General features: G+C 45.5%; 1 protein-coding gene across 2 annotated transcripts in view; it reads right to left on the bottom strand.

The window, feature by feature from the left end:
- Positions 1 to 14,028, bottom strand: part of LOC110513199 (netrin receptor DCC) — a 607,044-nt gene that overhangs the window by 131,693 nt on the left and 461,323 nt on the right. The window contains exons 17-18 of one of the 2 annotated variants that reach the window (XM_036976621.2): positions 10,105 to 10,343; positions 2,725 to 2,863 (exon numbers count right to left, since the gene is read on the bottom strand). In XM_036976621.2, the coding sequence (XP_036832516.2) occupies positions 2,725 to 2,863; positions 10,105 to 10,343 (378 nt within the window). The remainder of the gene's footprint in view (positions 1 to 2,724; positions 2,864 to 10,104; positions 10,344 to 14,028) is intronic. The other variant, XM_036976622.2, reaches the window with a different exon arrangement.

Here is a 14,028-nt window from a genome sequence, read left to right as displayed (position 1 = left end):
GAGAGATAAAGGAGACAGAGACAGGGTGTGATAGATACTGTAGACAGAGAGAGAGATAAAGGAGACAGAGACAGGGTGTGATACTGTAGATAGAGAGAGAGATAAAGGAGACAGAGACAGGGTGTGATACTGTAGATAGAGAGAGAGAGACAGAGAGAGACAGGGTGTGATACTGTAGATAGAGAGAGAGACAGAGACAGGGTGTGATACTGTAGATAGAGAGAGAGAGAGAGAGATAAAGGAGACAGAGACAGAGAGAGACAGAGACAGGGTGTGATACTGTAGATAGAGAGAGAGAGACAGGGTGTGATACTGTAGATAGAGAGAGAGAGACAGGGTGTGATACTGTAGATAGAGAGAGAGAGACAGGGTGTGATACTGTAGATAGAGAGAGAGAGACAGGGTGTGATACTGTAGATAGAGAGAGAGAGACAGGGTGTGATACTGTAGATAGAGAGAGAGACAGGGTGTGATACTGTAGATAGAGAGAGAGAGACAGGGTGTGATACTGTAGATAGAGAGAGAGACAGAGACAGGGTGTGATACTGTAGATAGAGAGAGAGAGACAGGGTGTGATACTGTAGATAGAGAGAGAGAGACAGGGTGTGATACTGTAGATAGAGAGAGAGAGACAGGGTGTGATACTGTAGATAGAGAGAGAGACAGAGACAGGGTGTGATACTGTAGATAGAGAGAGAGAGACAGGGTGTGATACTGTAGATAGAGAGAGAGAGACAGGGTGTGATACTGTAGATAGAGAGAGAGACAGAGACAGGGTGTGATACTGTAGATAGAGAGAGAGAGACAGGGTGTGATACTGTAGATAGAGAGAGAGACAGAGACAGGGTGTGATACTGTAGATAGAGAGAGAGACAGAGACAGGGTGTGATACTGTAGATAGAGAGAGAGAGACAGGGTGTGATACTGTAGATAGAGAGAGAGACAGAGACAGGGTGTGATACTGTAGATAGAGAGAGAGAGACAGGGTGTGATACTGTAGATAGAGAGAGAGAGAGAGACAGGGTGTGATACTGTAGATAGAGAGAGAGAGAGAGATAAAGGAGACAGAGACAGGGTGTGATACTGTAGAGAGAGAGAGAGAGACAGGGTGTGATATATACTGTAGATAGAGAGAGAGATAAAGGAGACAGAGACAGGGTGTGATACTGTAGAGAGAGAGAGAGAGACAGGGTGTGATACTGTAGATAGAGAGAGAGAGAGAGACAGGGTGTGATACTGTAGATAGAGAGAGAGAGACACGGTGTGATACTGTAGATAGAGAGAGAGAGAGAGACAGGGTGTGATACTGTAGATAGAGAGAGAGAGAGAGATAAAGGAGACAGAGACAGGGTGTGATACTGTAGAGAGAGAGAGAGAGACAGGGTGTGATAGATACTGTAGATAGACAGAGAGAGAGAGAGAGAGAGACAGGGTGTGATACTGTAGATAGAGAGAGAGACAGGGTGTGATAGATACTGTAGATAGAGAGAGAGAGATAAAGGAGACAGAGACAGGGTGTGATACTGTAGATAGAGAGAGAGAGAGAGACAGGGTGTGATAGATACTGTAGATAGACAGAGAGAGAGAGACAGAGACAGGGTGTGATACTGTAGATAGAGAGAGAGACAGGGTGTGATAGATACTGTAGATAGAGAGAGAGAGGGTGTGATAGATACTGTAGATAGAGAGAGAGAGAGAGACAGGGTGTGATAGATACTGTAGATAGAGAGAGAGACAGGGTGTGATAGATACTGTAGAGAGAGAGAGAGACAGGGTGTGATAGATACTGTAGATAGAGAGAGAGAGGGTGTGATAGATACTGTAGATAGAGAGAGAGAGAGAGAGAGACAGGGTGTGATAGATACTGTAGATAGAGAGAGAGACAGGGTGTGATAGATACTGTAGAGAGAGAGAGAGACAGGGTGTGATAGATACTGTAGATAGAGAGAGAGAGGGTGTGATAGATACTGTAGATAGAGAGAGAGAGAGAGACAGGGTGTGATAGATACTGTAGATAGAGAGAGAGACAGGGTGTGATAGATACTGTAGAGAGAGAGAGAGACAGGGTGTGATAGATACTGTAGAGAGAGAGAGAGACAGGGTGTGATAGATACTGTAGAGAGAGAGAGAGACAGGGTGTGATACTGTAGATAGAGAGAGAGAGAGAGACAGGGTGTGATACTGTAGATAGAGAGAGAGAGAGAGATAAAGGAGACAGAGAGGGAGAGAGACAGAGACAGGGTGTGATAGATACTGTAGAGAGAGAGAGAGAGAGCGACAGGGTGTGATAGATACTGTAGATAGAGAGAGAGAGAGAGACAGGGTGTGATACTGTAGATAGAGAGAGAGAGAGAGATAAAGGAGACAGAGAGAGAGAGAGAGACAGAGACAGGGTGTGATAGATACTGTAGAGAGAGAGAGAGAGAGAGGGTGTGATACTGTAGATAGAGAGAGAGATAAAGGAGACAGAGACAGGGTGTGATACTGTAGATAGAGAGAGAGACAGGGTGTGATACTGTAGATAGAGAGAGAGACAGGGTGTGATACTGTAGATAGAGAGAGAGAGACAGGGTGTGATACTGTAGATAGAGAGAGAGAGAGACAGAGACAGGGTGTGATACTGTAGATAGAGAGAAAGAGATAAAGGAGACAGAGACAGGGTGTGATACTGTAGATAGAGAGAGAGAGGGTGTGATACTGTAGATAGAGAGAGAGAGGACTCACCTGCTTCGTAAGTGGTGGCATGAGCGGTCATACTCCACGTGCTAGACTTGCGGCCCTTGGTAACCATGACAGCGAACTCGTACATGGTGTTTGGCTTAAGGCCAGTGACGGAGTGGCTGAGGGCTGTTGTGTCTGCAGACTAGAGAATGAAACAGGAAGTGAGTTCAACAATGGTTCTGTTGTGTCTGCAGACTAGAGAACGAAACAGGAAGTGAGTTCAACAATGGTTCTGTTGTGTCTGCAGACTAGAGAACGAAACAGGAAGTGAGTTCAACAATGGTTCTGTTGTGTCTGCAGACTAGAGAACGAAACAGGAAGTGAGTTCAACAATGGTTCTGTTGTGTCTGCAGACTAGAGAACGAAACAGGAAGTGAGTTCAACAATGGTTCTGTTGTGTCTGCAGACTAGAGAACGAAACAGGAAGTGAGTTCAACAATGGTTCTGTTGTGTCTGCAGACTAGAGAACGAAACAGGAAGTGAGTTCAACAATGGTTCTGTTGCCGACAAACACGTTACTCAGTAACAACTTCAGTCGAAACGATTTTAATGAACATTTCAAAACGTGACAGTGAAAGAGCAAAATGTTTTAAGAATTACTGTGGCGTTTCTGCTGCAATAATCACACTTCTATTCACACTACACCTAATATAAAGCCAACATGGCCACGTGATTATTAGTAGGGGCAGTTTGGACCTGAAACAGACACTTTCATTCACCACAAACTACCTTCTCAGACTGTTAGCCAACGTCTGGGAATGGTCACCGCTACAAAACAAATGGGACAACGTTAGTTAACGTCAGGGAATGGTCACCGCTTACACAAAACACAAAACAAATGGGACAACGTTAGTTAACGTTAGGGAATGGTCACCGCTTACACAAAACACAAAACAAATGGGACAACGTTAGTTAACGTCAGGGAATGGTCACCGCTTACACAAAACACAAAACAAATGGGACAACGTTAGTTAACGTCAGGGAATGGTCACCGCTTACACAAAACACAAAACAAATGGGACAACGTTAGTTAACGTTAGGGAATGGTCACCGCTTCCACAAAACAAATGGGACAACGTTAGTTAACGTTAGGGAATGGTCACCGCTTCCACAAAACAAATGGGACAACGTTAGTTAACGTTAGGGAATGGTCACCGCTTCCACAAAACAAATGGGACAACGTTAGTTAACGTTAGGGAATGGTCACCGCTTACACAAAACAAATGGGACAACGTTAGTTAACGTTAGGGAATGGTCACCGCTTACACAAAACAAATGGGACAACGTTAGTTAACGTTAGGGAATGGTCACCGCTTACACAAAACAAATGGGACAACGTTAGTTAACGTTAGGGAATGGTCACCGCTTACACAAAACAAATGGGACAACGTTAGTTAACGTCAGGGAATGGTCACCGCTTACACAAAACAAATGGGACAACGTTAGTTAACGTTAGGGAATGGTCACCACTTACACAAAACAAATGGGACAACGTTAGTTAACGTCAGGGAATGGTCACCACTTACACAAAACAAATGGGACAACGTTAGTTAACGTCAGGGAATGGTCACCGCTTACACAAAACAAATGGGACAACGTTAGTTAACGTCAGGGAATGGTCACCGCTTACACAAAACAAATGGGACAACGTTAGTTAACGTCAGGGAATGGTCACCGCTTACACAAAACAAATGGGACAACGTTAGTTAACGTCAGGGAATGGTCATCGCTTACACAAAACAAATGGGACAACGTTAGTTAACGTCAGGGAATGGTCACCGCTTACACAAAACAAATGGGACAACGTTAGTTAACGTCAGGGAATGGTCACCGCTTACACAAAACAAATGGGGCATGTTAGTTAACGTCAGGGAATGGTCACCGCTTACACAAAACAAATGGGACATGTTAGTTAACGTTCGCAAATTATTTCCCTTGAACGCACCTAGTGTAACGTCAAAAATTATTCTGCCAGAAAACCACATTGGTGAGGTCTGCACAACGCATCACCGGGGACAAACTACCTGTCCTCCAGGACACCTACACCACCCGATGTCACAGGAAGGCCATAAAGATCATCAAGGACATCAACCACCCGAGCCACTGCCTGTTCACCCCGCTATCATCCAGAAGGCGAGGTCAGTACAGGTGCATCAAAGCTGGGACCGAGAGACTGAAAAACAGCTTCTATCTCAAGGCCATCAGACTGTTAAACAGCCACCGGTAACATTGAGTGGCTGCTGCCAACACACTGACTCAACTCCAGCCACTTAATAATGGGAATTGATGGGAATTGATGTAAAATATATCACTAGCCACTTTAAACAATGCCACTTTTGTTTACATACCCTACTTTACTCATCTCATATGTATATACTGTACTCGATACCATCTACTGCATCTTGCCTATGCTGCTCTGTACCATCACTCATTCATATATCCTTATGTACATATTCTTTATCCCCTTACACTGTGTACAAGACAGTAGTTTTGGAATTGGTAGCTAGATTACTTGTTGGTTATTACTGCATTGTCGGAACTAGAAGCACAAGCATTTCGCTACACTCGCATTAACATCTGCGAACCATGTGTATGTGACAAATAACATGTTGATATTGATTTGGTGTTTTCCTCCGTGCTTTTGTTGTTATAACTCGTTTTTTATTTTTTATAATTTTTACCCCTTTTTCTCCCCAATTTCGTGGTCTCCAATTGTTTTTTAGTAGCTACTATCTTGTCTCATCGCTACAACTCCCGTACGGGCTCGGGAGAGACGAAGTTTGAAAGTCACCATAACCACAACCACAACCACAACCACACCACCTGAAGACTGTTAACACAACCACAACCACACCACCTGAAGACTGTTAACACAACCACACCACCTGAAGACTGTTAACACAACCACAACCACACCACCTGAAGACTGTTAACACAACCACAACCACAACCACCTGAAGACTGTTAACACAACCATACCACCTGAAGACTGTTAACACAACCACAACCACAACCACCTGAAGACTGTTAACACAACCACAACCACACCACCTGAAGACTGTTAACATAACCACACCACCTGAAGACTGTTAACACAACCACAACCACAACCACCTGAAGACTGTTAACACAACCACAACCACACCACCTGAAGACTGTTAACACAACCACACCACCTGAAGACTGTTAACACAACCACAACCATACCACCTGAAGACTGTTAACACAACCACAACCACACCACCTGAAGACTGTTAACACAACCACACCACCTGAAGACTGTTAACACAACCACAACCATACCACCTGAAGACTGTTAACACAACCACACCACCTGAAGACTGTTAACACAACCACAACCACACCACCTGAAGACTGTTAACATAACCACAACCACAACCACCTGAAGACTGTTAACACAACCACACCACCTGAAGACTGTTAACACAACCACAACCATACCACCTGAAGACTGTTAACACAACCACACCACCTGAAGACTGTTAACACAACCACAACCATACCACCTGAAGACTGTTAACACAACCACACCACCTGAAGACTGTTAACACAACCACAACCACACCACCTGAAGACTGTTAACACAACCACAACCACACCACCTAAAGACTGTTAACACAACCACAACCACACCACCTGAAGACTGTTAACACAACCACACCACCTGAAGACTGTTAACATAACCACAACCAAACCACCTGAAGACTGTTAACACAACCACAACCACACCACCTGAAGACTGTTAACACAACCACACCACCTGAAGACTGTTAACACAACCACAACCACACCACCTGAAGACTGTTAACACAACCACAACCACACCACCTGAAGACTGTTAACACAACCACAACACCTGAAGACTGTTAACATAACCACAACCACACCACCTGAAGACTGTTAACACAACCACAACCACACCACCTGAAGACTGTTAACACAACCACAACACCTGAAGACTGTTAACATAACCACAACCACACCACCTGAAGACTGTTAACACAACCACAACACCTGAAGACTGTTAACATAACCACAACCACCTGAAGACTGTTAACACAACCACAACCACACCACCTGAAGACTGTTAATATAACCATAAAACCTGAAGACTGTTAACACAACCACAACCACACCACCTGAAGACTGTTAACACAACCACAACCACACCACCTGAAGACTGTTAACACAACCACAACCACACCACCTGAAGACTGTTAACACAACCACAACCACACCACCTGAAGACTGTTAACACAACCACAACCACTCCACCTGAAGACTGTTAACACAACCACACCACCTGAAGACTGTTAACACAACCACACCACCTGAAGACTGTTAACACAACCACAACCACACCACCTGAAGACTGTTAACATAACCACAACCACACCACCTGAAGACTGTTAACACAACCACACCACCTGAAGACTGTTAACACAACCACAACCACACCACCTGAAGACTGTTAACACAACCACACCACCTGAAGACTGTTAACACAACCACAACCACACCACCTGAAGACTATTAACACAACCACAACCACACCACCTGAAGACTGTTAACACAACCACACCACCTGAAGACTGTTAACACAACCACAACCACTCCACCTGAAGACTGTTAACACAACCACACCACCTGAAGACTGTTAACACAACCACAACCACACCACCTGAAGACTGTTAACACAACCACAACCACACCACCTGAAGACTGTTAACACAACCACACCACCTGAAGACTGTTAACACAACCACAACCATACCACCTGAAGACTGTTAACACAACCACACCACCTGAAGACTGTTAACACAACCACAACCACCTGAAGACTGTTAACATAACCACAACCACACCACCTGAAGCCTGTTAACACAACCACAACCACCTGAAGACTGTTAACATAACCACAACCACACCACCTGAAGACTGTTAACACAACCACAACAACAACCACCTGAAGACTGTTATCACAACCACACCACCTGAAGACTGTTAACACAACCACAACCACACCACCTGAAGACTGTTAACATAACCACAACCACACCACCTGAAGACTGTTAACACAACCATACCACCTGAAGACTGTTAACACAACCACAACCACACCACCTGAAGACTGTTAACACAACCACACCACCTGAAGACTGTTAACACAACCACAACCACACCACCTGAAGACTGTTAACACAACCACAACCACACCACCTGAAGACTGTTAATATAACCACAACCACCTGAAGACTGTTAATATAACCACAACCACCTGAAGACTGTTAACACAACCACAACCACACCACCTGAAGACTGTTAACACAACCACACCACCTGAAGACTGTTAACACAACCACACCACCTGAAGACTGTTAACACAACCACAACCACACCACCTGAAGACTGTTAACACAACCACAACCACTCCACCTGAAGACTGTTAACACAACCACACCACCTGAAGACTGTTAACACAACCACACCACCTGAAGACTGTTAACACAACCACAACCACACCACCTGAAGACTGTTAACATAACCACAACCACACCACCTGAAGACTGTTAACACAACCACACCACCTGAAGACTGTTAACACAACCACAACCACACCACCTGAAGACTGTTAACACAACCACACCACCTGAAGACTGTTAACACAACCACAACCACACCACCTGAAGACTGTTAACATAACCACAACCACACCACCTGAAGACTGTTAACACAACCACACCACCTGAAGACTGTTAACACAACCACAACCACACCACCTGAAGACTGTTAACACAACCACACCACCTGAAGACTGTTAACACAACCACAACCACTCCACCTGAAGACTGTTAACACAACCACACCACCTGAAGACTGTTAACACAACCACAACCACACCACCTGAAGACTGTTAACACAACCACAACCACACCACCTGAAGACTGTTAACACAACCACACCACCTGAAGACTGTTAACACAACCACAACCATACCACCTGAAGACTGTTAACACAACCACACCACCTGAAGACTGTTAACATAACCACAACCACACCACCTGAAGACTGTTAACACAACCACACCACCTGAAGACTGTTAACACAACCACAACCACACCACCTGAAGACTGTTAACACAACCACAACCACACCACCTGAAGACTGTTAACATAACCACAACCACACCACCTGAAGACTGTTAACACAACCACAACCACCTGAAGACTGTTAACATAACCACAACCACACCACCTGAAGACTGTTAACATAACCACACCACCTGAAGACTGTTAACACAACCACAACCATACCACCTGAAGACTGTTAACACAACCACAACCACCTGAAGACTGTTAACATAACCACAACCACACCACCTGAAGCCTGTTAACACAACCACAACCACCTGAAGACTGTTAACATAACCACAACCACACCACCTGAAGACTGTTAACACAACCACACCACCTGAAGACTGTTAACACAACCACAACCATACCACCTGAAGACTGTTAACACAACCACAACCACACCACCTGAAGACTGTTAACACAACCACAACCACACCACCTGAAGACTGTTAACACAACCACAACCACCTGAAGACTGTTAACACAACCACAACCACACCACCTGAAGACTGTTAACACAACCACAACCATACCACCTGAAGACTGTTAACACAACCACAACCACACCACCTGAAGACTGTTAACATAACCACAACCACCTGAAGACTGTTAATATAACCACAACCACCTGAAGACTGTTAACACAACCACAACCACACCACCTGAAGACTGTTAACACAACCACACCACCTGAAGACTGTTAACACAACCACAACCACCTGAAGACTGTTAACACAACCACAACCACACCACCTGAAGACTGTTAACACAACCACAACCACACCACCTGAAGACTGTTAACACAACCACAACCACACCACCTGAAGACTGTTAACATAACCACAACCACCTGAAGACTGTTAATATAACCACAACCACCTGAAGACTGTTAACACAACCACAACCACACCACCTGAAGACTGTTAACACAACCACACCACCTGAAGACTGTTAACACAACCACAACCATACCACCTGAAGACTGTTAACACAACCACAACCACCTGAAGACTGTTAACACAACCACACCACCTGAAGACTGTTAACACAACCACAACCACACCACCTGAAGACTGTTAACACAACCATACCACCTGAAGACTGTTAACATAAAAAAAATCAGGTAGCAAACCAGTAGGCAAGAGCACACACACAAGAACACACGCGCACACACACACATACACCCCACCCCCCCACCTCCCCACCCCCCCCCCCACTAAATCCTTACCTTGAACTTCCCACTAGTAGAGTAGCTGGTCTTCCACTTGACGGAGTAGTAACGAACCTCAGTGGTCTTCTGGTTCTTGGTCATGGAGTTGTCTGCCCAGCTGACCCTGACAGAGTCTGGGGTCAGGGCCACGGCCTGGACACCTACTGGGGGGATCATGGGGGTGGATGTATCTGGCATGGGAGTAGGATATTTATCAAACAGATGGAACAGATCGTCGTCTGACGGATCAATGGGGTCTGGATGTGGATTGACATGACCATGCCCAAACACACACACACACACACACACAGGGGATTTAGTTTCATGGAATGAATATTTATTTATTTCATGCAAAGTGATAGGAGTTACATGCAACCAACAGAGAATCATGGATGAACCATGGAGTTAAGAAAAGTGAGTGAGTGAGTGAAAAATTAGGAAAGGAAAGGAGATATGAGGAGAGGAGAGAAAAGGAAAGATGAGGAGAGGAGAGATGAGGAGAGATGAGGAGAGGAGAGATGAGGAGAGGAAAGATGAGGAGAGGAGAGATGAGGAGAGGAGAGATGAGGAGAGGAGAGATGAGGAGAGGAAAGGAAAGATGAGGATAGGAGAGATGAGGAGAGGAGAGATGAGGAGAGGAAAGGAAAGGAGAGATGAGGAGAGGAGAGATGAGGAGAGGAAAGGAAAGATGAGGAGAGGAGAGATGAGGAGAGGAAAGGAAAGGAAAGATGAGGAGAGGAGAGATGAGGAGAGGAGAGATGAGGAGAGGAAAGGAAAGATGAGGAGAGGAGAGAAGAGGAGAGGAAAGGAAAGGAAAGATGAGGAGAGGAAAGGAAAGGAAAGGAAAGATGAGGAGTGGAGAGATGAGGAGAGGAGAGATGAGGAGAGGAAAGGAAAGATGAGGAGAGGAGAGATGAGGAGAGGAAAGGAAAGGAAAGATGAGGAGAGGAAAGGAAAGGAAAGATGAGGAGAGGAGAGATGAGGAGAGGAGAGATGAGGAGAGGAAAGGAAAGATGAGGAGAGGAAAGATGAGGAAAGGAAAGGAAAGATGAGGAGAGGAGAGATGAGGAGAGGAAAGGAAAGATGAGGAGAGGAAAGGAAAGATGAGGAGAGGAAAGGATAGGAAAGGAAAGGAAAGATGAGGAGAGGAGAGATGAGGAGAGGAGAGATGAGGAAAGGAAAGATGAGGAGAGGAAAGATGAGGAAAGGAAAGGAAAGATGAGGAGAGGAAAGGAAAGGAAAGGTGAGGAGAGGAAAGGAAAGGAAAGATGAGAAGAGGAGAGATGAGGTGAGGAAAGGAAAGATGAGGAGAGGAAAGGAAAGGAAAGATGAGGGGAGGAAAGGAAAGGAGAGATGAGGAGAGGAAAGGAAAGATGGACAGAGAAGAAGAGTACAGAGAGTAGAAAGTAATTACACACCAGAACCTCCTGCTAATAAGGACACTACTAGGTCAACTACTAGTTTCACTAGTTAACTAGTGTTAACTACCACTTATAACTACAGCCACAACTAAGAGCAGAGCAAACAGGTAGTTAGAGACTAAGCCTTAAAGCTAAGCAGCTATTAAAAGACAGTAGCTAGCTAACCGGGTTGGTTAAGCTGATATTCAAAACAGATCTGTAAGAAATATACATTCACTTTAGTTTAAGCCAAAAGTTGGTCTATTTTACATATATGCCAATGTCTAAAGGGGACAGGCAAGATAGATGTCAACACATGAAGCATCAAGGTACACCTCCGTTAGACACTAGAAGTAATGTCTGCAACGTGTTGTCAACAACAGAGACGTATTTCACCAAGCAAGACAAGAGATGGTATCCGACCGCATCAGTGGTTAATCTCAGAGCCCCACATTAGAAGACTGACGAACAACCAAAGACTAAACAAGAGGACTCAACCATACATCTTGTGGCTGCCGGCAGCATAATGTGAAAAACGTAGCTATTTCCATTTTGGTGAGTTGAATTAGTGGCTAAGCGTTGAGATGTGAGATGGATTGGGAGAGAAGTAGGGAAGGAAGCTATCCATCTCTCTCCCTCCCTCCCCCTATATCTGTCTCCTGTCTCTCTCTCTCTCCCTCTGTCCCTCCCTCCCCCCTCTCTCTCCCTCCCTCCCCCTCTATCTTTCTCCCTTTCTCTCGCCTCTCTTTCTGTCTCCCCCTCTCTCTCTCCCCCCTCTATCTCTCTCCCTCCCCTCTCTCTCTCTCTCTCATCCCTCTCTCTCTCTCTCTCTCTCTCCCCCCTCTCTCATCCTTCTCTCTCTCTCTTCCCCTCTATCTCTCCTTCTCTCTCTCTCTCTCCCTTCCCCTCTATCTCTCCCTCCCTCCCTCCCTCCGTCTCTCCTGTCTCTCTCTCATCCCTCTCTCACTCTCCCACCCTCTCTCTCATCCCTCTCTCTCTCTTTCTTCCCCTCTCTCTCTCTCTCTCTCTCTCTCCCACTATCTCTCCCTCCCCCTCTGTCTCTCTCCCTCTATCTCTCCCCCCCTCTATCTCTCCCCCCTCTCTCTCTCCCCCCCTCTCTCTCTCCCTCCCCCTCTCTCTCTATCTCTCCCCCCTCTATCTCTCCCCCCCTCTCTCTCCCTCCCCCTCTCTCTCCCTCCCTCTATCTCTCTCTCTCTATCTCTCCCCCCTCTATCTCTCTCCCCCCCTCTCTCTCCCCCCTCTATCTCTCTCTCTCTATCTCTCTCTCTCTCTCTCTCTCTCTCTCTCTCTCTCTCTCTCTCCCTTCCCCTCTCTCTCCTGTCTCCTGCAGTGCCTGAGAGATACAGAAGATGAAATGGCTGACGGAGGGATGGGAATATATTTCCTCCTCGCTGCAGTGTTTATTGGCAAGCCTTCAACAAGGTGTTTTAATGCAGCTCGTAAAGATGTGACCCAGCATTAAATGCTGAATATCTCATAGCTATGCAGGCAACCATTCAGACAAGCAGTTCGGTCCCCAAGAGGACAAAGACTATTTTAGGCTTAGAGGTCTAGGGTTAGGATTAGAATTAGGGTTAGGGGTTAAGGTTAGGGTCAAGGTTACGGTTAGGGTTACGGTTAGGTCCCCACAAGGATAGTAAAACATATGCTGTGTGTGTGTGTGTGTGTGTGTGTGTGTGTGTGTGTGTGTGTGTGTGTGTGTGTGTGTGTGTTTCTGTGTGTGTGGTGTCTGTGGTCTTTCTCTCAGCCAACAGTCAGTGTTTGAATACTGCTACTCCTTATGACTTTGCAGGGACAGTCATGTAGCATACTGGGGTAGTCTTTCTGTAGATCAGACTGGGCTGCAACCAACACACAGCTGTAGTTTTACTCTGACAGGATGGGATCTGTAGTTCTATTCAGACAGGATGGGATCTGTAGTTCTATAGTTCTATTCTAACAGGATGGGATCTGTAGTTATATTCTGAAAGGATGGGATCTGTAGTTCTATTCTGACCGGATGGGATCTGTAGTTCTATTCAGACAGGATGGGACCTGTAGTTCTATTCTGACAGGATGGGATCTGTAGTTCTATTCTGACAGGATGGGATCTGTAGTTCTATTCGGACAGGATGGGATCTGTAGTTCTATTCTGAATCAATGGGTACATCATCATTTATTGATATGTCCAATGGGGCGGCAGGGTAGCCTAGTGGTTAGAGCCGGAAGGTTGCAAGTTCAAACCCCCGAGCTGACACGGTACAAATCTGTCGTTCTGCCCCTGAACAAGCAGTTAACCCACTGTTCCCTGGTAGGCCGTCATTGAAAATAAGAATTTGTTCTTAACTGACTTGCCTGGCTAAATAAAGGTTCAATAAAAAATGTATGGATCCAACTCCAGACTGCCCCTTTACAGCAGTCAATCTTCATGAGACATTAAGCAGCATGTTTGATATACAGTACCAGTCAAAAGTTTGGACACACCTGCTCATTTTGTGGAATTTCTTTCCTTCGTAATGCATTTGAGCCAATCCGTTGTGTT

This window comes from Oncorhynchus mykiss, chromosome 5, assembly GCF_057628025.1.
Source record: "Oncorhynchus mykiss isolate SJ-2025 chromosome 5, ASM5762802v1, whole genome shotgun sequence".
Lineage (NCBI taxonomy): Eukaryota > Metazoa > Chordata > Actinopteri > Salmoniformes > Salmonidae > Oncorhynchus > Oncorhynchus mykiss.
The sequence above is the reverse complement of the archived record's forward strand: the minus strand, read 5'-3'. Positions and strand labels throughout refer to the sequence as shown.